At 40.9% G+C, this 27,266-nt stretch overlaps 1 protein-coding gene across 1 annotated transcript in view; it reads right to left on the reverse strand.

Moving 5' to 3' along the window:
* The window catches only part of FMN1 (formin 1), a 307,167-nt gene that overhangs the window by 166,715 nt on the left and 113,186 nt on the right, over positions 1 to 27,266 (reverse strand). Inside the window, exons 6-7 of the mRNA XM_022587546.3 lie at positions 15,539 to 15,626; positions 1,172 to 1,233 (exon numbers count right to left, since the gene is read on the reverse strand). Of these exons, the coding sequence (XP_022443254.2) occupies positions 1,172 to 1,233; positions 15,539 to 15,626 (150 nt within the window). The remainder of the gene's footprint in view (positions 1 to 1,171; positions 1,234 to 15,538; positions 15,627 to 27,266) is intronic.

Here is a 27,266-nt window from a genome sequence, read left to right on the forward strand (position 1 = left end):
TAGCTCCCGATGGCCTTAGGGTTTGTGCACCTTCTTTATTACCGAAAGCCTTCCTGATAGAAACATGGGAAGTTCCCACCCAGTCGTACCAAACAGTTCCTGATACACACAAAGGATGTAGAAATGTGAAGGGAACTGGCAATCCCGCTAGGCTGGATTATCACACTATGGAAATTTTCTCTGAGACGCTTAAGGTCCCAGGGGACCTAAGTATTGAAATGAAATCGTTTTTTGAGCTCGGTAATCATAGCATGCTATAGAGCTCCGGGTAGCTTCCTGAGAAACAGCATTACTTCAGTAAAGAGAATCTGTTTCAGTCTATGTTTTCAAATCCTAACGGAGTCAGCGAACCAGGACAGTTAACAATTATGGGAATTGTGACTCTCCTGTGTCATCTTCTCAAGAAAGCCTGACAATTATGCTGGTTATCTCCACATATAATCCACATTTGAAGACTATAATATGTGTACAGTGCTGTTTATTTCCAAAATACACGGCTACCGCTGCATATACTGAATTCCCTTTTAATACTCACAAAAATCATGTCGAGCCCATTATAATCCCCATTGTACTGATAAACAGGTTTAAGGAATTTAACTGGTCTGAGGCCACTCAGCAGTAAATGGTAGAGCTCGACCTCAAACCTGAGAGTATCTCACTCTAAAATCCAACACACACACCCACCAGCCTATACTATTTCCCACGATCAATGCCGTCAGTTCACTTGGGCTAAAAGTAATCATCCAAGCTGGTAACAGCATCCCCATTCCTCAGAGGATGACACTGGTGTACACCAGTGTTAAGCTGGTAACTTAGCTTCATGCACTCTGATTGCAAGCCACAGGGCTGGGCTGGGTTCCACGGCACACAAGTGGCCTCCACATTGAACTGCCTTCCCTTGCAAAAGAAATCTACTAACCCAGATACCACAGTGGGCGGTCAGGGACCTAGTGCTTTCTTCATGCTCAGTCTCATTTGAGCTTGCATTTCTGTGCCTTAATCTCTTCCATGCAATGCCACAATTCCCACTGCCAAGGAACATGAATGGCTCAGTGACTTTTCAGGTGGATGGAGTCACATATAACCATTTTTCTAGACATTACCTTTTTTTTTAAGTTAGTTAAGATACAAAAATCCGGAAACTCTGGCTCTGTAGGTGTTTGATACTCACGTTTTCATATAAGGCCGCCAGGGTTTCCAGATCAACCACAGAATCATCCACGTTAAAAATGGCTGCCGAGCCCCCAAAGAGAAAAAGGATAAGAGGTTAGATTGGACTCCCCTGCACTCACATTTACTCCACGTCTAGCTTCCAAGCAATATAACATTGCCCCCTCTCACACAGGTTGTCTTTCAGCTCGTTCCCGCTCCCTTTCCTTTTGCACCAGGGGCCCCCGTGAAAGAAACCGAAATGGTTCCGATCACTGGCCTGAGCCTTGGCCCTGCCTGGTTTAATTCCTCAAGCTCTGCATCCTTTCTGCAGTTTAATTTAGGCTCCACAGGAGAAGTGTTTGTGCTTTAAAACTAAATCAGTTTGTAGGTTTGAAACACAAGGTTAAATCTTTCCTCCCGGCTGGTAATTGAAGAGATTTAGTACCTGATGCACCAGAACTGACTCTTGCCCGTTACCAGGAAGAGAGAGAGAGAGAAAAAAGACGATGTTGGCAAATTAAATGAATTCAGGCATGTGATTTCAGGCACCTTTCCATGGCCGCTGCAAACATCTTGTTTGGATTGAAGAGACAAGAAAAAGCAATAATTGCATCAATGGCAAATTAAGATTATGGAAACCTCCCATGAGCCAGTCTTAAGGCAAGTGCTCATTCCCATGGTTTTATTTGGATCCTACTTGTTGTTCTGTATGTTAAATAAGTTATTTAGCTGTTAACTAATATGCCTGTGATTTCATCTAGAGAGATTCCTTCCCATATATACCAGCATACAAACATTGAGATTTTAAAGCCTTAATGGATTTGGCAATCAAAGTGCTTGAAATAGGCAGCTCCACATCTTTAAATAATTATTCAAAACTAATAAGGTTTGCTCCCTCAACCCCACCTCCCTTCTCTGACTTTACATTGTGAAATTAACCAGCACGCTAGTAAATTTTCTCCGTGGCAGGCTAATTAATTTTATTAAACCAACCAGTAATATTTAGAATGCCTTAAAATTCTGCTCATCAACCACTGTTCTGTTCGTTGGCACTACGCCACGGTTTTTGAAGAAGGTAGGGATCAAGGTAAAGGGCAGGTTGCTTTCAAATTGTTTTGCTTCTTCTGTGGTTTAGGATCACACGAGCGCCTTTATACAATTTTAATAAACTTAATTAACGGAGCTAAGATCATGTAACTTCACAGAACACCGAGAAATGGACTTAAAATTCCTTCATAGGCCGCCTTCTCTTAGAGGAATTAATCTATTAAGCTATTCCTCAGCTACGTGGGGAAGTGAGAAAAGAGGAGGTTAACATGCTAGTGACAAAGTCAGTCGTCTCAGGTTCCACCAAGACAGAGGAAAATTACCCTTCTGAAAAGTCCAGTCTGAAACCAGGCATTTTTCAACGGACCAGGCATTTTTCAATGTCTGATGCTTCAAAAAACAAACAAACAAAAATGGCCAGGAACAATGTCTAGTTTATGTAAATTCTAATAGTCTCCTATAAAAATCAGCCAACGGGAATACGATAAGAAAAGGTAAAATTCTAAAAATAATCTACCAGAAACGTTCACTCCTAAACAAGGTACCGCACATGAACTGCAAGCTTACATATAATCAAGTAATCTTACCTAATGGGAAAGGGAATGATCTCTTGGCTTCCTTTCCTAGTGAGTAAATATTTGAGTTTCAGAAGTTAATCACTCTGGGTCCCAGATACACAGTTTGGTGGGTTATACGCTCAGCCAATTCCCCTGCAGTACGCCAGGAAGCAGAGGAAAACATGTAGGGAGGATGGGACTGGAGAACAAGCACGGGCTCTGGCGAAACTCATTCGTTCATTCACCCATCCCTTGAATAAATGCTTGTTGAACGTGCACCAAGTTCTAGAAACGGTTCTAAAATGCTGTGATTACACAAATCAAATGTGTGTCTGAGGTGTTCAAAGCACTTGATCTCACGAGATTTATAATCCGCCTTAGGGGACAGAAAATAAACAAATAAACAGTTACAGATAATGATATGAAGAAAGCAGAGAAATGAGCAACATGACAGAGGTTAATGGATGAAGGCTTCTTTGAAGAGGTGACATTTAAGCTAAGAGCTGAGCAGGTCAGTTCTGTGAGTGTCTGGGAGAAAAGCCTTCCAGGGAGAGGTAACTGCAGAAGAATATTTCTAATCCTGATGAAGGAACAAGCTCAAGGTTCAGAAAAAGACCAAGATGACAGCTGCGGAGGGAGCAAAACTTACTACGTGATCCTGGCAGGTTCAGCTCTATGAACCTCAGCATATCCATAGAATGGGTCTAATTTCACTTACTGAAAACATTAAATGAGGTTAAGATGTATGCTTGGCCCAGCATATAAAGCATGGTGCGAAATCAGAATGGTACCTACAAACTGACTATTGTGATGTTAAATATACACACTGTGGAGGTGTTTTAATGCTTGTTAATGCCTTATCTCCTTTAACATCTGGAAAGCATCAGAGAAAGAAGACTGCCATTACCGAGTAGTTTGTGTTATAAATGAAACTTTCTAGAATTCTGGAGTGTTTCAGATAGGAGCAGTTGCAATTTAAACCCTTTTGGTCCTTCAAAACCCTGCTGGACACCCAACTTCAGGAAGCATTAATAGAAAACTTACATGCACAAAAACTCTGATTACAAAAAATAATGTATCGAATGTCTTAAGGGAAATATAAAAAGCTAACCTTCAGGTCCATTTAGAAAGCTAACCTATTTTTACCTCTCATTTCCATCTTTCCCACCAATCCACGCTTCATCGTACCACCCAAGTTATTTTTTTTTTTTAAACACAGGTCTCAAAATTTTACTTGATGTTTAAAATACCTCAGATGTCTCTCCTTTAAATATTGGGTGAAGTCCTAAGGCCTTGGCCTGATTTTTAAGCCTATTCCGTTCCTAGCCCCCAGCTACACTTCCAATCTCATCTTTGGGGGAGGAATGGGGGAGAGGAAGAAGTAGATTGAGAGATTAATTTAGGGCCAACGCCAAGTATTCCACTGAGATTTCTCCTCTTCCACGAGGCTCTTAAAAGTAAAATAAAACTCAGTGGTGGAAGCAGCACTATGAAAAGATTATCTGGTTGAGCCCAAGAGCTTAAGGAAATTAAATGATTTCTATTACCTCTATCTTATAGGGTGGCCAGGGAAGGTTAGGTTATTGGCCAAAGGGTTGAAACGTAAAAAGAGCCTAAGTCCTGTGACTCATAGGAGAGCTGTCTTGCATGTACATAATCCTGCCTCCTATTCACCATGAATAGTTTAAGTTCGTACATAGGGCCAGAATCCATACCTGAGCATGCTATTCCCCAAATATGGGACAGTGTATTAGAGAACTGATTCTTTTTTTTCTTTTTTAAATTTATTTATTTTTGGCTGCATTGGGTCTTCATTGCTGTGCGCGGGCTTTCTCTAGTTGTGGCGAGTGGGGGCTACTCTTCATTGCGGTGGCTTCTCTTGTTGCAGAGCACAGGCTCTAGGCTTCAGTAGTTGCAGCGCATGGGCTTAGTTGCTCTGCGGCACGTGGGACCTTCTCGGACCAGGGATCGAACCCGTGTCCCCTGCATTGGCAGGCGGATTCTTAACCACTGCACCACCAGGGAAGTCCCTAGAGAAATGATTCTTGAAGGCGCTCACCATCAAACTTAGAAGCATCCCATGAACCCATTTAGTTAACTGAAGATTACATTGTAGAAAGAAATCAGTCCTTTATTAAAATATTTTTGGAGTTACCTAGGATCAGGTAGCCCCCTCCACTTTGTACTTGTACACACACACTCTCTCTCTTTCTCTCATACACGCTCACAGGCAAACACCCTCTTTACTGTAAAAGTTGAATAAGCAAATACCAGCCTACACAATTCTCCAGTGCGCCTCAAAGCCGTGATACAATAATTCCAAGTACTTCTAGCTGTTGCTTCCATCTCTATGGGGCTCATTACACCGACACTCCTGCAGGTGGTGTCAGAAAGGTGAAGTGCCAAATCCACAAAGGGGAGACCCCCAACGATTCATTGCTTCTGTGGTATCAATCATGGCTGGTGGTTTTTACTTTTATCTCCCTCTCTCCTTAGTTATCCCCACTCCCACTGTCAGTTCAGTTAGAATATTTCACCTACACTTCACAATATGTCTAAAGGAAGTAGACACACGCTGTGAAAAGCTGGTAATTTTATTGGGTTCCTTTACCTTTAAAAATCTGTTACTTGGTCAAGTCTGGTTTCTGGGCTCCTTTTTTGCAGGGAAATTGAGGCAAACGTTTTTATGTGGTCCTCTGGTGCCTGCTCTGCACTCCGAGAATTATATACACAAGGATCATTAAAGTAGGGTTTCGCCCATTAAGATATAATAACCGTCAGCAGGGACAAAAAGCAGATCAGTATCACACATTCAAACTAACAGGCGCACATAAAAACTATGTACCTGCTTAAGGCACAGGCACGGGGTCAGGGTCTTACACAATAGGTAAATTCCCTCCCTGGTTTGGAGACAGCTTTTCACAAGACCAGGGTAAGGAGAGGGAACTGGCAAGAATTCTTGCTGCCCTCCAGCCATTTTTAACCCTGAACGCTCTTCTATCCCCAAGTGCACCTTGTCCAAATAAACACAGGACAGCGTTCGCTGTTTTGAAGGACTTCTAATTAGCACAAAACAAGTACTTACTTAAGGGTGCTGTTCTTGTTGACAGAGGAGCATCTCTGGGCAAGAAACCCATGGCAGACTGAAGTAGGAAGGGCACACTCCTTAGTCTTTTAGATTAGCCAAAGTAAACCTGCTCATCCAAGGTGTGGAAGATGTCACCGAAAGATGGCTGCTTTACCAGGCTTCGGCTGATGTTGGTTTTAAAAATAGCCTCTATTAGCCCATTGTTTGCTTCTTTCTGTGTCCTTCAGTAGTTGACATGACACCTCTTCACAAGTGGGTGTATAAAAATCCTTTGCAAATGGACTAGATTTTTTCTCAGCCCAAGAAAGCAAAGATGATTATTGGATTATCAATAGAAATTATTTTGTTAGGGCTTCCCTGGTGGTGCAGTGGTTAAGAATCCGCCTGCTAATGCAGGGGACATGGGTTCGAGCTCTGGTCCGGGAAGATCCCACATGCCGAGGAGCAACTAAGCCCGTGTGCCACAACTACTGAGCCTGTGCTCTACAGCCCGCGAGCCACAACTACTGAGCCCGCGTGCCACAACTACTGAAGCCAACGTGCCTACACAGCTCGTGCTCTCCAACAAAAGAAGCCACTGCACCACAACGAAGAGTAGCCCCCGCTCACTGCAACCAGAGAAAGCCCACACGCAACAACGAGGACCCAATGCAGCCAAAAATAAATACATAAAATAAATAAGTTTATGAAAAAAAAGAAAAAGAAATTATTTTGCTAGCTCCCGAGTAGCCAACATAAAACTCACCTGTTTCGACCAAATGACTGATACTTTTAGGGCTTGATAAATAATTTGTAAGGAAAAGAGAATGGAATGGGGAAAGTAATATGGAAGGCCTTGGGTTTTTTATTTTATTTCTTTTGTTTTTGGCCGCACCACGCGGCATGCGGGATCTTAGTTCCCCGACCAGGGGTAGGATCAACCCGTGCCCCCTGTATTGGGAGCACGGAGTCTTAACCACTGGACCACCATGGAAGTCCCAGGCCTTGGGTTTTTTGAACTCTCAGGTAATCTACCCCTCAAAACTGCCACAAACCAACTCCTCTGACCTCTCTCAAGAGAAAGGCAAGGATGTGGGGTCATGGAAGGAAGGAGGCTGTGGTACAATGTGAAAGCTGAGGGAAATCTCCCCACAGCCTCACCTCCCAACAACGAGGCCATCACTGAGAATGAAGACCAAGCTTGTGATGAAACTGGGCAAGAGGTGAAAAGAAGGGGGCTGGGCAGGGAGGAGTGTGGAGGGTGGAAGAACCACACAGAGGCCAGGACAAGAGCTGCACAGAACCTGCCCTCCTGAATGCTCTGTACCCAAGTCTCTTCACGATGGTCATAGCTCTCCTACAGCCCTTGCTCAATACACCTCACTCTTTCCCTACTGACCACCATGTTCCTCCTCCGATTGGCACCAGGCACACCTGTGCAGACACAGGTACGGGCCAAGCCTCATTCCATGCACGTATCCAGATGAAATGCTGAGGGCAGCAATTATCAAGCAGCTTAAAGGCATATTCTGTGCGCTCCACCAGAGGGTGGGAAAGTAGGCAGCCCATACTGGAGATGAATACTTAATCACTCAGTAGCTAGCCTTTATCGGGAGCTTCCTGTGAGCCAGGCATTGCTCTAAGTGTTTTACATTTAATCATATGAGGTGACTGCTACTGCTGTCCCAAGTTTTATAGGTAATGAAACTAAGGCAGTAAGTTACAAAGCATGATTTCCCAAGCTCAGTTCCATAACCAGTGACGCGACTATGATAGTACTTCTTTTAGCCTTTATAAGTGTTAGACTAGAAATGCTCGCTCCACCTAAAATTCTCACCACGTTAAAAAAAAAAAAAATCAGTGAGCCAACTACCCACAACAGTCCATACAGAAACCTTTGCCTCTGAATGGTGTCACATGCTTTTTACATCAATCAGCAGTCTCCCAGTGGGAACCACAGACAGCCCATGCCACGAAAATGTCGTTTGTGTATTGTACAATCCATAACGCCACCATTATTTAATTATTGCTAATACTTAATTCGATTCTAGTATGCTATCTTAATATATACTTCAATCTTTGTTAACTATTCACAGTTATTGATAATAATCAATACTGTGGTTCCCATGGCAAAAAAAAAGAATTTCTAAAAAAAGGAAAAAGAAACCCGGAACTTGAAAAGGCATTATCTTAGAAGAAAATCTACAGTAATATAAAGTCCAATTTTCTTGAAAAGATATTAATAATTGCAGTTTTATACTGCATGGCAGAACCAACTAAAAAGGGAAGCAAAGGCACAGAGAATGAAGAAACACAAACAAAAGTTGCCTCCAGACCCATAAAGAATAGCAACTAGAGAGGGAATATATTTTACGATCTTATCTACATTGCCAAATGCTTGCTAGTGTGTCCTGTTAGTTGGTACAGACCTTTACTCGAGCTTGGATGGAAACAGGAGGCAAGTGTAAATGACACAGTAAACAGGAGCTGGCTGGCAGGTGAAAGAAATGACAATCCCAAAAGGGACACATCTAATCTGTTCCCAAAGCTCCAAATCACTCAATCTTATGAAGCAAAAATCCCAATTCTTGCCTAAGTCCAGGCATGTACTCTACCGCAAGGTGCCATTTTACAGGTGCAATTAAAATTGTCCATGGTTCAAACCTCAAAGAAGGGCACAGGCGAAGAATTCACAGAACTTCCCCTCCCTCGTCCCCTCTATTCTCTGTAGGGCAGTGGAATGAGAAACAGTTTGGGTTAAGCTGCTTCTGTTCTTCCATTAGTTCTGGTTCTTTTAAGCCAAAATTACATTCCAGGCAGATTGGATGGTCTCAGCCAGTTGCCTCAAGGTAAAGTACAAAGAAATGCCACCCTCTGCTTTCTGGATTCAGCTCTGAGAGTGAAGGAATGCACAGGGGTTCAGAGAGAGGTGGGTGGGAACCCTGCTGCTCAGGTGTTTTAGACTTGGTGGGAGAAAGAGAAAGCTGGGAAAGGAAATACAGTAGCGTTAGAACTACTGTTTATACCGCCGGTGCTTAATAAGTCGCTTGACCCTGGCGCCTTCCTTTGGTATGACAGTAGGTCGTGACCACCTGTCACCTTTGGTGGGTAAACTCCTTCACACATGCCTTCCTCAACTTGTTCTCTTACTTTCAACATACCGGCATTTGGTGGCGATGGTGAGAGGGCAATTAAATAACGTTTTCTGATTCTAAAATCTGGCTTTAACTAAACTTGACAAAATAAACAAGTTGGCTTCAAAAGATTCCTTCGGAGAAACCCCGGACTGAAGATAATCCATCAACGGTAAGAAAAATGGCAGAGCAGAGGCTCTGATTGCTAGTACGAGTTCTTCATCAGTGGTGGAATGAATTAGAAGCAAGGACAGTTGAATCGGATTTGCCAAGATGTTGACCTCCATAAATTATAATAGAATTTATCCACAGACTGTTTGAAATGTGGGTTTAAGTCCACAATTTTTAATAATAAGCCTCACCCTATTTATATATTGAGCCTTGAGTTGTTAGCTGTTGAGAGCTTAAAGCCATCAAAATCAGTAAGATATTTAGAAATATTAATCTCATTTTAATTTATACCTTTGCATACATTTTATAATGTGAATATTAGTTCTGTCACACATTTACATGATGTACAATTTCTTAAAAACGTATCTTGAGAAGCATGCTCTAAAACTTTTTACTGGCAGGGGTGCACGATAAAAATTTTGGTCTTTGAGTATAGGTCTTCCAGGCTAGAATTAGAATATTCCTCAGGAAAGTCCTAGACAATTCATGGTGAACTTCAGATGCCTGGTGAAATTCATTATGTTTTAGACAACTGGCATAAACCTTGATAGAGATTTCCAGAAATTATTAGGCAAAAGGGAGCAAAGTCCAGTGGGCATTCTCAGATCTGGGTTTTAGACTCTGGGCATACAACTAACTGAAATCCTCTTACATTTTGATTTGAGATTTCTAAACAGAGAGATAGTCTTTGATGCAGCTGAACCCCCCAAACTGAGATTCTGGACTAGTAGGAACTAAGTGAAAAATGTTTTATTTTCATGTTAGATTAAATATTATAAATACGAATTCTGAGTGTACGGGAAATTCCAAATAGATGCCAGGAGGCTTCTGGCACTTAGTCTGTTGCAGTGCATACGGAGGGTTTATATCAAGAATAGCCAACAGCAATTTTCCATCTCCCCTGGGAAAAGAATAAGAGGCAATCACTAACGTGGAATGAAAACACTAATTTGCAATCATGTAGGCAGTCACTGTGTCCAAGGATGCCAAATGCTTTTAAATATAAGTCATCCAGTTTAGCAGATGGAAAACCAGCAAGAAATAAATCACTTAGTTGGAATCTCTCCTGCACCAAATACAAGTGCAGTGGTATTATGACCAGTGTCCTGAAACTATTCTTCCTCTACAACAAAGGTCTTGCCTTTAGTCACGCAGTGCTTTTCAACTTCAGTCAGTACAGGGATTTGGCTTTCTCCCACAAGATGTTCCACAACATCTGGGTAGAGAGAAACAGATGAGGGTGGCTACCTTTGGGGGGGGGGATGTTCTGTCTCTAACTCAGCCCTATCTACTTAGCATCAGGCTAGAATTTTCAGATGCTCATTGAAAACTTTTGCAGAAACGTCGCCAGTCATCTCAGACTCAATCAGCCAAAACAGAATCGACCTTTTTGCTTCTACCCTTTTTGCTTTCTCCCCTGTATTTCCATTTTAAGTTTTTGGCACCATTATTCACATTCTTGTCGAAACCAGCAATCCAAGGTACATGTAAGACTTCTCCATCACTGTGTGAATCTGAGGGGACTAGCCGTAGCAATCCTCTCTCCAAACATCCCTGGTATACGGTCTCCTCTACGTTTTCACAGACATAAGCTTAGTTCTGGCCTTCGTCATTTATTATGTCAACAATCACTGCCCCTTTCTAACAGATCTAGCCACCTTCAGGACTATTTCTGTTTATTCATTCAAGAGACCCTGGACGATCCTCACCTAGGTGCCCGGCACAACAAGGTGCTAGGGACACATCAGTGAGCAATCTCCATCCTGGAGCTTATATTCTGGTGGTGGATGTAAGTGAGAAGTAGAGGAACAAATAAAATATTAGCTGCTGTGCAGAAAATAAGAGAATTAACTTAGGGTGACTTAACTTAGGGAAGAGGATCTGGGAGGACCTCTTTGAGGTGCGTGGCTGAACCCCAGCAAAGAAAAGGAGCAAGCTATAAAGAGCGGGGTGGAAAAGCATGCTGTGCTTTCAAAGACACAGAGGAAGGAAAGCACTTGGCCTGTTTAAGGAACCAGAGGACCACTGTGGCTAGAGTGCAGGGAGAGAGGAAGGGAACACAGCCAAGTGAAGGAGGAGGTACGGCTGTGGCCAGAGCATGAAAGGTCTTGGGGGCCAGTCTCCCATGGCCTCAGAGATATCTCTGCACTCAAAATCAGATCACAGACTGCCCCTTTTAAATCTGAGATTCTGTCTCCCTGTTACTGATGGGATAATGTTCAAGTTTCACCTGATGAAACTCAGTGCCCTTCCTGGTCTGGATGTTACTTGCCTTTCCAGCACTTTGCCCTGAAACAAGCCACATTCACATGTAACGTATATACTCTAGCTGTGCCTCTTTCCACACGTCTTCTTTCCTCAGTTGGAAAAGCTCCTTCTCTCTGTGACGACCGTCACTTCATCCTCTAAGACTCATCTTAAGTTTTACAGGAGGAGCCAATACGTTGCTCTCTGTTATTTCACAGGAAACTCTATACTGTGATCTTGTGATACTTTGTACATCTCTCCCACCATCCTGTGAACTCTTGAGAATGTGAGAGTCTGGATCTTACGTGTTGTGGCCGTCACAGTGTCTGAAACAGAACTGGCATTCAGTACATGTTTACTGAGGGAGGGTGGGAAGGAAGGAATAGGGAGGGAGGGAGGGAAAGAAGGACGAAGAAGTTTTGGCCAAATGCACTGGAATGGAATTCATGACATTCTGATTTCATCTAGTCTAAGGTTTAGTCTATTCTTTAAAATCAAATTAAAATCAAAAATCACTTATTGAATGACATTTACACATGATACATTAGCCCAGTTATTGGTAAATGATGCTTAATTATCAGAGAAATTCTGAGCAAAGAAATGCTACATGTCATAAAGGAACAAGCACTGGCTCTACTATTTGCTATCAGTCAAGACCTTGAGGTACTGAGCCCCCAAATTCCACTTTGAATATACATTATATGCAGTGTCTAATGGACAACAGAGAAGTGCCCACCTTACAAATGAAGAAAATAAGGTTGCTTTTTAAGAGCTGAACAAGTAAAAACTGGATTATCCATCTGTGGGAGGTAACTGTGGACTGAAACACCCAAAACTATTTTCAAGGTGACCAGCAAAAGGGAAAAGGGCATAAGCAAGTATCTAATGCCAAGTAGAGACAAGTGACATGGACATAACAATGAACAGATATGATAAACATTTTTGTCATGACAATGGAAAATTCTCTGATCTTCTCTGAGTGAATATACTAGCTTTCCGGTTTATACATCAGCTCCGTGTAAGTTTGCACTAAAGTGCAAGTTACCTCTGCACACTGACAAAGATGAATGTATGACCAGAAGGCTGAAGAACAGTCTCCCAACTGTGGTCACCTCACCATGGTTGCCATGCTGTATGACCTTAACTGGCCGCCAGCTGGCCTGCCCCAATCAGATCTCACGACAGCTACCCCTCTTACGTTAAAACAAACGTTTAGGTCAAGGTCAGCGCAGGGAGTCCTTTCATCAGGATGACAACACAAGGCCAAGTGCATTCCATTCACGACCAGACATGGATTCAGAATGAAATGTACCTGACACAGCCCGGGCTCCTAAGTGACCTTCAGATGCCAGTGTCAGTCAAATGATTCTAAAGAGAAATTAAGCTCGAGTTATATTGCTATATTCATCTGGAATGCATTACTAAATGAAGACATGAAATGGAGATAATTTTTTTTAACTTAGGAGCCAACTCTGTGGTGGATAACAGAGATGCCCTGAAGCAAGAGAAAGAATTAAAGTGGTGTCCATGAGTCCTAGAAGTCTGTGATGCTACAATCAACATTTCCAGTGCTAAAAATGTAAGGTCACGTCTACTTCATATAAACATGTTCTTGTCCAGAGGAGAATATCGGAAAAGGTCTCGGTGAACCAATCTCTTATTCAAGTCACGATGAACATTCAACCCAACAAGGTTGGAGTGCCATGGGAAGAAGGTTTACAGTCCTGAGATGGTAACTGGAATAGCACATGGCTGGAATGAGTCTGATCCATATGGCAATCTGATGTGTACTACAACAGGACATGACTAAAAAGAAATGAATAAAGTCCAAGGTGCTGTTGACATTGTAAAAGCTCATATCCACAGTGCTATCTGTCATGGTGATGAAACCAAGCATACTTGATTTTTACCAGGCTTATAAACAGTACCGTGGTTTAGGACAAGACTCTGCCACTATACCTGAAAAATTCCTTTCTATTTCAATGATTGCATCAAAAAAGTGACTCTCCTTGACAAAAGATTATAAACTTCCCTGCCGATATTTTTTTGGTTTTATTTTTTCATTTTTCATTTGCGTCAGCATCACAGTTTTCTGTGTGAATTTCAGAAATTCCATTCTAGAAGATCTAATACCTAAAGCCACTGAAGAATCCTTTTCTAATTTTGATGGTAGACCTTGCCAGCCACCCTCTGCCCCAAACTCAAATCAACTAGTGCAACATTGTCTGAGGTTTAATATTCACACTTAGGTATTCAGTTCTACTATTAAGCTTAAATATTAAAAACAGACAAGCTTATTTGAATACTCTGTGACTGTCATCTGACTAGGATATGTTTAGTTTTATGTGGAATTTTAAATGTTTGTAATAAAGCAAAATTTTAAGCCCTTAACAAAGCTTTTTTCAGAGGAAAAATAATGTATGAAAGTTTCTTAAGTGCCTTTCAGTTCGGGACCTACGGGTCTTTTGCTGCGTCTCAGAATAAAATAACTTTGAGGCAACACCAACTAAAACCTGAAAGGAAGTGTGGTTTCAGAGTGTCTCCTGTTACACCCAAGCTAAATTCTACTGAAACCATCTATGAGAGATTGTATTACCACTCAGAAAATATTATCAGTGACATGTCAAAATGAAGATTTACATTTAACTGATGACCGAGAAAGGGGGAGCGTTGTCTTCATGCAAGACGCGGATTTCAAAAACATCAGAAGGTTTTTGGGTTTACTTTTCTAGGGCCTAAGAAAAATATATACAAGTAAAATTCCCTCTCTAAATGTCTTATTTCAAACTGAGCCAAAGGAAACCAAGTTGAAATCGCGTCATTTGAAAAAGAATAGAGGATTAAGGAACAGTGACATAACTGAGTGAAGAAGGAGAGTGTTTCTCCATAGAAGCATTCCTGCTAATGAAGAAGAAATGAGGGAATTAGGAGATCATTATTCGGAAAACTTCTAATGAAATAATGAATCTAGGCAAAGATCATTAGTGCCCACCAATATCATAGAGACACACCAGATATTATGTACCTCTTGACAGAGTACACAATAGCATCTGTGAAGTACTCTTCCCCCACTCAGATTAACTCTCTAGATCAAACTAACAGTTTGCAGGAACCACAGGGGACAGAAGAACGTAATAAAAACCCAGGCAACGCAAACAGCAAAATCTAAAATGTGGGAAATTCCACAGGATATTCTTCTTTTTTGAAGAAACTGGCTTCTTCAAAAAAAAATAATTATGAAAAAAAACAAAAATAGAGGATAGAAACCTCTAGATCTAAAGAAACCCCTGAGAGGGGACTTCCCTGGTGGCGCAGTGGTTAAGAATCTGCCTGCCAATGCAGGGGACACGGGTTCGATCACTAGTCTGGGGAAATCCCACATGCTGCAGAGTAACTAAGCCCCTGTGCCACAACTACTGAGCCTGCGCTCTAGAGCCTGCACGCTGCAACTACTGAGCCCATGCACCATAACTACTGAAGCCCGCGAGCTCTAGGACCTGTGTGCTGCAACTACTGAGCCCATGTGCTGCAATTACTGAAGCCCGTGTGCTGCAACTACTGAAACCCACATGCCTAGAGCCCATGCTCCGAAACAAGAGAAGCCACCACAATGAGAAGCTCACGCACCTCAACGAATAGGAGCCCCCACTCACCGCAACTAGAGAAAAGTCGGTGTGCAGCAACAAAGACCCAACGCAGCCAAAAAAAAAAAAAAAAAAGAAAAAGAAACCCCTGAGAGATGGACACATCTAAGGCAATGCGTGAAATCTGTTTGGGTCCTCATTCAAACTAACTGTAAATGAATGGACGAATTTACAGACAATCAGTGATATTAGAACTACATACTTGATGACATTGAGAAATTATTGCAAATGTTTTTAAATGCATGCTGATGGCATTGGAGTTACGCTTAAAGTATCCATATCCTTTCGTGGTGTGTTACCATTTTAAAGGATGAATTATAAAATGTCTGAGAGTTGCTTCATAGTAATCTAATGGAAGGAGGGTGCTTTAGATGAAACAAGAGTGGATTAATGGTTTTGTAGCTAGGTACAGGGTACACGGGATTCACCGCGGCATTCTAATTTTGTATATGTTTGACATTTTTCACAATAAAAGCTGGAAAATTTTAAAGTTGGAAAAAAACGATGAATAAGACTTACCCTGCTGGATATCTTTCATTTCTAAATGCAAGCTAGATATCAAGATTCCCACAGTTTGAGATCGTTTTCCATCCAATAACTTGATGATCTGGAATTTTAAAAAATTAACACAAGCTCAAACAACCAGGCAATCTTTCAGAAGCATACCAAAAACCTTCATAGTTTTAGACAGTCTGGTAAACTAAACTGATGCTACAGTCACTCTATTTTAATACTTTAATTGGAATATAACTTATCCACAAGTACAGATATTTTAGAAAATAAAGGAAAAACACCACCCCAAATTCCACCAATCTAATACGAGCACTCAAATCTTTATTTTACTCTGATCTTTTTTATTCAAACACATCTTAACTAAGTTGTAATTGCAACACATGTACAAGTTTTTATCCAACTTTTCCACTTATCCTTGGCCTGTTTCCACGTTGGACTTCGTAAGTCAGTTCACAGCCTCCAGCCTCCTTGGCTGCAGTGCAGGATCATCTGCTGAGTGGTTTAGGGGAAATATCATTGAGATCTCGACTCCGCTGTTTACCAGTGATATGGCCTCGGAAAAGCGACTTAACCTCTAGGAATTCAACTTTTTCATGAAGTAGGGCTGACTGTACTTAGTTTGTACATTTATTCTAGAAATTAAATGGCATAATATAGGTAAAGCACCTAAAACAGTTCCTGACACAGACTTATTATTTAAATAAAATTGCTCTAGTCAGGAGGGTTAGGTTGCTTTGTATTTGTGCTATGATTAATATAAATAATACTTTGTACATACAGATTTAATTTGAGATTATTTAGAAGTTGTCTTTTATAATAATGTATGTATACAGAAACTTTTATAATCCTTTTAGAAACTCCAAATACCTCATTGCCAATAATTTCAACCCCTATGAATATTCCATGGAGAGCTCATCACAGTTTTGTCTCTCTCTAAACCAAATCAGCCCCAAAGAATGTATTGCACAGTGGCCACTAAGAGGAAAAAAATTATCTTTTTTTTCTCTCTTGTGGCAGGGCTACAAAAATCAATAGGAAATACGCACAAAACATCACCAAACCTTATGTTTTTAATGCACTTTTCTGGGTAAAATACAAACTAAAGAGCTATGCTTCCTCTCCCACCTATGTATACACAAACTTACCAAAAATGTAGTGAAGATTAAACAGTAACACCTACATTTATATTGATACTAACTAGCTGAGTTGCTTGCTGGTTGAACAATAAGGGATAACAGGAGCTTGCTCCAACCAAGACTGTCTATTTGTCCAACTGTCTAATTACCTATTGATTGACGCTGAATCAATTATCGCCAGCCCTTTATCTTTCTCTGCTCAGCATGGCTACTCTTATCTTACTGTTAGGCCGAAAGTACAGTGAACAGTAAGCTTTCATCAAGATAAAAGGAAAATCTGATTTTCAGCCTAATGTGTTTAATCATTTCAACATTAGCCTTAAGGATAGATTCCTGGAGGATACAGAATTGCAGTTTTTAAAAGAAATAAAGAAGGTACTTGGTATTTTTATTTATTTTTTACACGAAAGCAAAGGAACAAGATATTATGTATATCAAATATCTTCTTAAAAGATGCAATTGCTAGCTTTTTCTTAGAGAACACAAATTTAAAGTGAAACGATTTTTAAAGTCCAATACAAAATTAAGAAAAACCTACCGAAGCTTCGTGTAAATATTCAGACATGCATTCATTCATTAACAGATATCTGCTGTGCATCTGTTACATGCCTGGCACTGCTCTGGACTCATGCCCTTGACGTCATAAATTTTGTAGAATTTAATGATTTAAAATTGCTGAGAAGAACTAAAAAGGCGAATAAAACCATGACTTGAACTAACTGCAAAGCAAATTCAAAATAAGAAAAGCTTTGGGAATTGACTAGATTTATCCCTAAAAGACCAAGATAGTGACTGAGATACAAGCTTGGTCGTGGCATACACATCAATGTCAAGGAGACAGGCACAGGAATCAAATTTATGACAAGAGGACAACTGGGTTGCAAAAATGTCTTCAAACCAATATTCACCATGCTATCCAGTTAGGGTTCTGAAAACCCTGGGTAACACATTCTACCTACGGGAAAAACAAGGTTCAAATTCAAGGTTTTCTAATAGCTAATTAAAAGAAAGCAAGAGAGTAACCACAAGAGAACAGAGAGAGAGGGAGGGACTGAAATTGAGATTGAGGTTCTGTCTGTCATTGGATAAAAGCAAGCAGCCATCATCAAAAAGTCTACAAACAATAAATGCTGGAGAGGGTGTGAAGAAAAGCGAACCCTCTTACACTGCTGGTAGGAATGTAAATTGGTACAGCCACTATAGAGAACAGTATGGAGGTTCCTTAAAAAAAACCTAAAAATAGAACTACCATATGGCCCAGCAACCCCACTCCTGGGCATATATCTGGAGAAAACCATACCTCGAAAAGATACATACACCCCAATGTTCATTGCAGCACTATTCACAGTAGCCAAGACATGGAAGCAACCTAAGTGTCCACTGACAGAGGAATGGATGAAGAAGATGTGGTACATATACACAATGGAATATTACTCAGCCATAAAAAAGAATGAAACTCTACCATTTGCAGCAACATGGATGGACCTAGAGATTACCATACTAAGTGAAGTAAGACAGGCAGAGAAAGACAACATATATCGCTTACATGTAGAATCTAAAATGATACAAATGAACTTATTTACAAAACAGACATGGACTCACAGACTTCGGAAACAAACTTATGGTCACCAAAGCGGAAAGGTTGGGGGGAGGGGTAAATTAGGAGCTTGGGATTAACATATACACGCTACTATATATAAAATAGATAACCAACAGGGACCTACTGTATAGAACAGGGAACTCTACTCACTATTCCGTAATAACCTATATGGGAAAAGAATCTGAAAAAGAATGGATATATGTGTATGTATAACTGAATCACTTTGCTGTACACCTAATACTAACACAATATTGTAAATCAACTCTACTCCAATTTAAAATAAAAATTTAAAAAATAAAAACAAGCAAATCCATCCCCACTTCATTGTTCAACCAGGCTGCCCTGTGGAAAGGATGTTACCATCCTTGCAATTCTGTTTAATAACCTGGCACGGCAAGTGTTTGGAAAGAAAGTGTCTGTTACCTTCGGCTGGACTGAAACCTTAAGAGTTTTCTGAAATGCGGTGCTCCTTCCTAAAAAGGGGGTAGGCAGTGCTCAAGTCAGAGCATTTGTATTCTCTTCCCTATTTGTGTCCAATTCTCTGTCTACCTCTAACTAGACCTTCAAAAAGAGTCTCTCTTCAATTGTGGAATAACACCAGGTTTCTCCAAACCAGCTAAAATGGTAGGAACACAATGGACACAGAATGGATATATGCCCTAAGCCCTCATCGTTTCTTATGTTTTCATGACTGAAAGGTTTAGTTTTTTTATTTTACTACAGTTAAAAAAAAAAAAAAAAAGAGAGAGACAGAGAGAGAGAGGAAGGAAAACATGAAATCTACCATATTAACAACATTTTAAATGTACAGTACATCACTGTTAGCTATATGTACACTGTTGTACAGCAGATGTCTAGAAGTTTTTCATCCTACATGATGGAAACTCTAGACCCCTTGAACAGCTATACTCCATTTCCTTCTCCCCCCAGCCCCTGGACTGCTTTCTGCTTCTACAAGTTTGACTGCTTTAGATACCTCAAGTAAACAGAATCATGCAGTATTTGTCCTTTTGTGACTGGCCAATTTCACTCAGAATAACATCTTCGAGGTTCATAGATGTTGTAGCATGTGATAGAATCTCCTTCCTAAAGCTAAATAATATTCCATTGTGTTTGTGTGTATATATATATATGTGCGCATATACATATATACATGTGTATATATGTATTCCGTTGTGTGTGTGTATATATATGTGCGTATTGTATGTGTGTGTGCATATATATAAATATAGCCATCAATGAACATTTAGCTTATTTCTACTTCTTAGCTACTGTGAACAATGCTGCAGTGAACAGGGGAGTGCAAATATCTCTCTGAGATCTTGTTTTCAATTCTTTTGGATAAATACCTAGGAGTGGGTTGCTGGATAATGTGGTAGTTCTATTTTTCTAATTTCTCAGCATCTTTACCAACGCTTATTACATTTTTGTTTTTGATAACAGCCATCCTGCTAGGTGTGGTTTTGATTTGCATTTCCCTGATGTTAGTGATGTTGAACATCCTTTCATATACCTGTTGGCCATTTGTAGGTCTTCTTTGGAGAAATGTCTATACATGTCCTTGCCCATTTTTTTTTTCCTTGCCCATTTTTAAATCAGGTTTATAAAAACTGAGTTGTAGGAGTTCCTTACATATTTTGAGATATTAACCCTTTATCAGACATACGGTTTGCAAATATTTTCTCCCATTCCATATATATCCTTTTCATTCTGTTGATTGTTTCTTTTGCTGTGTAGATGCTTCTTAATTTGATATAGTTCCACTCGTCTATTTTTGCTTTTGTTGCCTGTGGTTTGGTGTCATTTCCAGGAAATAACTAGCAAGACCAATGTTATGAAGCTTTTCTCGTGTTTTCTCACAGGAATTTTACACTTTCAGATCTTACATTTAAGTCTTGAATCTATTTTGAATTGATTTTTGTTTATGCTGAAAGATAACCGTCCAATTTCATTCTTTTGCATTTGGATATCCAGTTTTCCCTGCACCATTTGTTGAAGAGACTATCCTCTCCCCATTTTGTAGTCTTGGTACTCTTGTTGATGATCATTTGACCACATTCATGTGGGTCTATTTCTGAGCTCTCTCCTCTGTTCTGTTGGTCTATGTCTGTCTTAATACCAGTACCATCCTGTTTTGCACACTGTGCAACAGGCATACCTCGGAGATACTGCAGGTTTGGTTCCAGATCACTGCAATAAAGTGAATATCACAATAAAGTGAGTCACACAGATTTTTTGCTTCCCAGTGCACATAAAAATTATGTTTACACTATGCTGTAGTCTAGTAAATGTGCAAGAGTATTATGTCTAAAAAAGCAATGTATATACCTTAATTAAAAACACTTTATTACTAAAAACTGCTATCACTTGAGCCCTTCAGCAGGTGGTAATATTTTTGTTGGTGGAGGGTCTTGCCTCAGTGTTGATGGCTTCTGACCAGTCATGGTGGTAGCTGCTGAAGACTGGGGTGGCTATGATAATTTCTTAAAATAAGACAGGAATAAAGTCTGCCACCTCCATTGACTCTTCCTTTCACAGACAACTTCTCTGCAGCCGGCAGTGCTGTCTGATAGCACTTTACCCAGAGTAGAACTTCTTTCAAAATTGGAGTCAATCCTCTCACACCACGCTGCTACTTTGGCAACTAAGTTTGTGTCATATTGTAAATCCTTCGTTGTCATTTCAACAGTCTTCACAGCATCTTCACCGGGAGTAGACTCCATCTCAAGAAACCACTTTCTTTGCTCATCCAGAAGAAGCAACTCCTCATCTGTTCAAGTTTTATCATGAGATTGCAGCGATTCAGTCACCTCTTCAGGCTTCATATCTAATTCTGGTTCTCCTGCAATTTCCACCACATCTGCAGTGATCTCCTCAAAGTCATCCATGAGGGTTGAAATCAACTTCTTACAAACTCCTACTCATGTTGATATTTTGACCTCTTAGCATGAGTCACCAATGTTCTTAATAGCATCTAGAACGGAGAATCCTTTCCAGAAGGTTTTCAATTGACTTTTCCCAGATCCATCAGAGGAATCACTATGGCAGCTATAGCCTTACAAAATGTATTCCTTAAAGAATAAGACTTGAAAGTCAACATTACTCCTTGATGCATGGGTTGCAGAATGGATGTTGTGTTAGCAGGCCTGAAAACAACATGAATCTCATTGTACATTTCCATCGGAGCTCTTGGGTGACCAGGTGCACTGTCCATGAGCAGTAATATTTTGAAAGGAATCTTTTTCCTGAGCAGTAGGTCCCAAACGTGGGCTTAAAATATTCAGTTAACCATGTTGTAAACAGATGTGCTGTGATCCAGGCTTTGTTGTTCCATTTATAGAGCACAGGAAGAGTAGAATTAGCACAATTCTTAAGGGCCCTAGGATTTCTGGAATGGTGAATAAGCACTGGCTTCAACTTCAAGTCACCAGATGCATTAGCCCCTAACAAGAGAGTCAGCCTGTCCTTTGAAGCTTTGAAGCCAGGCTTTGACGTCTCCTTCTCGAGCTATGAAAGTCCTAGATGGGATCTTCTTCCAACAGAAGGCTGTTTCAGCTACACTAGAAATCTGTTTAGTGTAGCCACCTTTATGAATCATCTTAGCTAGGTCTTCTGGATAACTTGCTACTTCACCTTGCACTTTTACGTTATAGAGATGGCTTCTTTCCTTAACCTTCAGGAACCAACCCCTGCCAGCTTCAAACTCTTCTTCTGCAGCGTTCCCACCTCTCTCAGCCTTCATAGAATTGATGAGAGTTAGGGCCTCGCTCTGGATTACGCTTTGGCTTAAGGGAATGCTGCAGCAGATTTGATCTAGCTAGACCACTAAAACTTTCACCGTTTCACTTTCTTATCATCTGTGTGTTCACTGGAATAGCACTTTTAATTTCCTCCAAAAATTTTTCCTTTGCATTCGCAACTTGGCTAACTGGTGCAAAAGGCCTTAGCTTTGGGCATATCTCGGCTTTCGACATGCCTTCCTCAGTAAGCTTAATCATTTCTAGCTCCTGATTTAAAGTGAGAGATGTGTGAATCTTCCTTTCACTTGAACACTTAGAGGACACTGTGGGGTTCTTAATTGGCCTAATTTCAATACTGTTGAGTCTTAGGGAAGAGGGAGGTCTGAGGAGAGGGAGAGAGATGGGGGAATGGCTGGTTGGTGGAGCAGTCAGAATACACCCAACATTGATTCAGTTCCCCATCTTATATGGGCGTGGTTATGGTGTCCCAAAACAATGACAATAGTTACATCAAAGATCACCGGTCACAGATTACCGTAACAAATATAATAATAATGAAAAAGTTTGAAATATTGTGAGAATTACCAAAATTGGACATGAAATGAGTAATGCTGTTGGGGAAAATGGCACCAATAGACTTGCTCGACACAGGGTTGCCACAAACCTTCAATTTGTAAAAATTGCAGTATGTGCAAAGCACAACAGAACAAGGGTGCCTGTAGTGTGTAAAACTTCTAATTTAGGAAGTGGAGGACACTACCAAACAAATTACAAGAAAAAAAATCAGAAGTAAAAAAGGGATTAAAAAGCCCACAAAGAGCAGAATACATATTTTAAAATATTCTTAAGTCCAATATGCAAAGTGACTAAAACAAAACAAAACACGGAGGAAAACAACACATTAGACTTAATAAACAGACTCAGTGGGAGTTCAGTCAGCTAAAAAGTCCCGTCCAAGACTTCAGTATATATTCAGATCATTCCTGAGGTCACTTGAGGTTGTATTTCTATAGGATAGACTTATAGAAATGGTTCAAAGAGCATGTCCATTTTACATTCTGATAAATATTGTCAAATTGTTTCTAATAGGTGCCATCAATTTATACTCCTGCCAAGTATTTGAGAGTGACAGTTTTCCTGTTCCCTCACCCACTCTGAATATTATCAATTTTAAAAATGTTGGCCAGGGCTTCCCTGGTGGCGCAGTGGTTGAGAGTCCGCCTGCCGATGCAGGGGATACGGGTTCGTGCCCTGGTCCGGGAAGATCCCACGTGCCACGGAGCGGCTGGGCCCGTGAGCCATGGCCGCTGATCCTGCGCGTCCGGAACCTGTGCTCCGCAACGGGAGAGGCCACAACAGTGAGAGGCACGCGTACCGCAAAAAAAAAAAAAAAATGTTGGCCGATATGATAGGTAAAATGTTTTTTCAGTATTTGGCATTTTTAATCATTTAACAGTAAGGCTAACCATCTGATTACTGGTCGCATGTTCTTGTGAACTGTCTTTGTATCCTTTTTGCTGTTTTCCAATGACTATCTATTGGGCTGGTTCAACGCAAAGAAATTTAAATAATGACATAGCTGAACAGCAGGAAGAGAGACTTACACAGAGATTGCTGTGGATAAGAGGCATTTTCTAAGGGAGGAAGGGGGAAGGGAACTACCTTTTACTGCGCCCCTACTAAGGTTTTATGCGCCTCTGCACACGAGCCAATCCAAATGGAGAGTTGTGAATTGGGGGCAGTGAACACCATGATATTGGGAACTTTTATTCCTTTAGTGGCCCCCTGTGGATTTCCAGAAAGGTAACGTGACTATAGGCTCAGGAGTCCTGTAAAGTCAGTGCAGTCACCTCACTGCTAGGGCATTAAAGCAAGGGGCACAGAGCTAGAAGCACACTTTGTTCTAACCCAATTCTCTTTTCTGATATTTATGGTCAAGTGTCATTCCTCCTTACCCAGATTTTTACCTATTATCTGAGGCATTTACCTTCACAGCAGAGTAGGTAGGAAGAAAACATAGAGGAAAAAAGACAAGATTGAGAAAACTGATGGAGAGAACAAACAAGGAAAAGAAAGAGGGAAGAAAAAGGTTTTTTTTTTTGTTTTTTTTTTAAGACGTTCAGTTAGTTATCAACCAATAATTATTACACTGCTTTTAAAATATTCTTTTAGAATCACGGTCAAGTTTCAAATAACCAGATGCAATTTATGGAGAACCTTCCACTAACTGAAATTTCCTCCTGTTTTTCTTTTATTGTATCATACTCATTCTTGCTAAGCTAACTTCTAGGCAGATAAAGTCAACTTCAAAATTCCTCTCCGAAGAGAAAGAAAATATCAGAGGAAGATAAACTAATCTTGGGTATTCTTCCCAATTCACTAGCTTCTCTAAAATATCATGGGCTTGAAAGCAATCACAATCAACTATACCTTCCCTATTTGCATTACCGAACAGTGAAGACTGGCGATGATCGATCGTAATGATTATCTGGAAAACTTTTAGAATCCTAAATTGCCTGAGGCTGTCAGATATTTAATAGCCTGCCTTTTTTATAGTAGGAACTTTTCTATTGAATACATTTAAAAAATAACCACAGGACTTTAAATACAAAAAAAGTTATGATACATAACATATCAAATCATTTATTAACTAAAAATTTAATTAATCAGCATCAAACCATTCCTTAAGCATTCTGGTTGTTATTATCCTGTGTGGGGTTTTTTTGGGGGGTTTTTTTGGCGGTACGCGGGCCTCTCACTGTTGTGGCCTCTCCCGTTGCGGAGCACAGGCTCCGGACGCGCAGGCTCAGCGGCCATGGCTCACGGGCCCAGCTGCTCCGCAGCATGTGGGATCTTCCCGGACCGGGGCACGAACCCGCGTCCCCTGCATCGGCAGGCGGACTCTCAACCACTGCGCCACCAGGGAAGCCCTATCCTGTGTTATGGTAACAAATTTTTTAAAGTTGTCTGGCCCAAGTCAAAGGTTCCCAGCAGTGTAACAATCTAAGTAGAAATACAAATAAAACTAAGAACCAGAGCCATAAATACAATGGTCCTGCCCTCTAGCTTTTAGCTTGAGCCTTCTGAGCTGTCATATTCCCTTGACCAGCTATGGAAAGTGACAGGCATCATCACCTGGTGACTGGTCGTTAAGAGAAAAATCAGGAGACCAGCCTTCTATTTCTAGGCCTGCCCTATCATCCCACACCAATGCTGAGACACAGTCAGTCCAATTCAGCAACACTCACGATATGCAAACTCCGATGTTGGTGCACTGCAGGGCTATAAAGGTTAAAAATAACATATATATATATACACAAACACATACACGTATGTATATATATGTACATATATATACATCCTTGTTCGATGGCAGTTCAAAGACCGGTTTATTTATATGAGAGAAACTCACATAAATAAGTCTGACATAAGGGAGCTATTTACAGGGATCAGCTAACATGAAGAGTTTCTAATTGTTCTTAGGTATATGATACCTAAAAAATGCCAGGACTCATTGAAAGTGGGGATTTTAAGTGAAATGGCTGTTTCGGGCAGAGTCTTCCTCTGGGTAACCTGAAAGCATTTCCAGAAGCGTTACACTCAGTGCCTTTTTCCTGAAACGAAAGTCCAGGGCTCACTTCTAGAAAACCTCTCCACGAGGGAGAGTTGAGAGATGAGAAGCTCTACAGACCAGAACCTGCAACCAACACTGTAACCTAAGCTCCCCTTACCCACGCAGAAAGGGCTCCTTCCATGCCACGTGGCCAACTGGGGCCACTGGGGGTGAAGGTTCTGCATTAGGCATTACGACCAGCCAGCAGGAGGGGCTTTCACACTGCAGACCCTCAGGCCAGTCCTCCACATTTGTCTGTTGGATATCGGTAGGATTCCTGACTGTATTAGTCCATAGCTTCATAATGTGAATGTCAAATTCATGGTTTTCCACGTGGATGTGGAACAGGTAGACAGAATTATGCCTTGAAGCTCTCAATGTGACCTCCTTCCAAGTGGGTCCGGGGAATAAAATGCCCATTTCAGGCTGTTCGAGAAAGATATTTCAGAAAACATTTATGAGAGAGTATGAGTACTTACAAAAGTTTGCTCACCTACTGAATATTCTGCTTTAAGTGGCTTTTGGAATCCCTTAGCTGTTAGCGTTGAAGAAACCTGCAGGTGTTGCCTGACTTACCCTCTTCCTTTGGAATGGCCCAGATATTTAAGGATGGACCTTACTTTAGAAGAAAGCTCACACTTTAAGAAATTATTACAGGCATATAACAGACACATATTTATAGCCATTTTCCATCAAACAAATAAAAGGCAATCCTACCTCAGCTAATTGTAAACACAACCTAAATTTTTCATCCTATTCCTGCTCTGTGACTGCTCCCCATACCCGTTTTTCATTCTTCTTTGTCTTTAGCTGCATATTACTTGATTTGTTATAATCCTTAAAATCATTTTCTAGTATTAAGTAGCTTTTGGCACCGAAGCATTTCACTTTATGTCTGACTGGAATGCCTCATGCTTCCATTTCAAACAATCTTGTTCTGCTCTCAGGGAAGGCAGACAATGGCTGGTCTCACCATCCCGTACACAAAGCTCCTTCATAAACCTCAAGGCCATCTTTTTTTAAAAAAGAAAAAAAAAAAACAAGAGATGCTTTATATCAAAGCCTTAAAAATCAGTTTTTGAGAAGCATGAGCAAGCCCTCAGTTTATCTTGGGCCTATCTGGAGTCAGCTGAACTTGGCAACACATGGCCTTCTCCTAGGTGTAATTACAGTCTGGAGGAGAATGCAATTTGTGCAGCATTCCACTGACCTACAAGCTGACCTTGTGCAGGGGCAAATTCACAGGTTGTGTGAAACCCTATTAGACATGCCTAGTTTAAGGCAAAGCCTTTCCAGACCCCCGCCGCATGCCAGGATTAGGGCCTGTCACACATGCGCACTATTACATCGCCTAAGGACCTCTCACCATGCCTTCCAGAGAGGGGAAGGCAGGCCCACACCCCACCCTGTCTAAACCTGCACCTTGAGCCCGTGCATCCAAATCATTATTATTTCTTACATATGTGGATTTTTAGAAAAATCTGCCTCGTTGAATAAGAATGAAGACAGGAATGGGAAGACAGATTTGCTCCAGTGGAAAAACCACACCCTGACTGCTCAACTAGAAAAGTCTTGCCAGACAGACCAAGAAAGAATTCCTGCCAGGTCCAGTGGGATTTTCACATCTTCATAAAATCCATATATA

Source organism: Delphinapterus leucas, chromosome 2 (genome assembly GCF_059928025.1).
Source record: "Delphinapterus leucas isolate spDelLeu-1000000601 "Yukka" chromosome 2, BTC_Dleu_Yukka2, whole genome shotgun sequence".
Classification (NCBI taxonomy): Eukaryota; Metazoa; Chordata; class Mammalia; order Artiodactyla; family Monodontidae; genus Delphinapterus; species Delphinapterus leucas.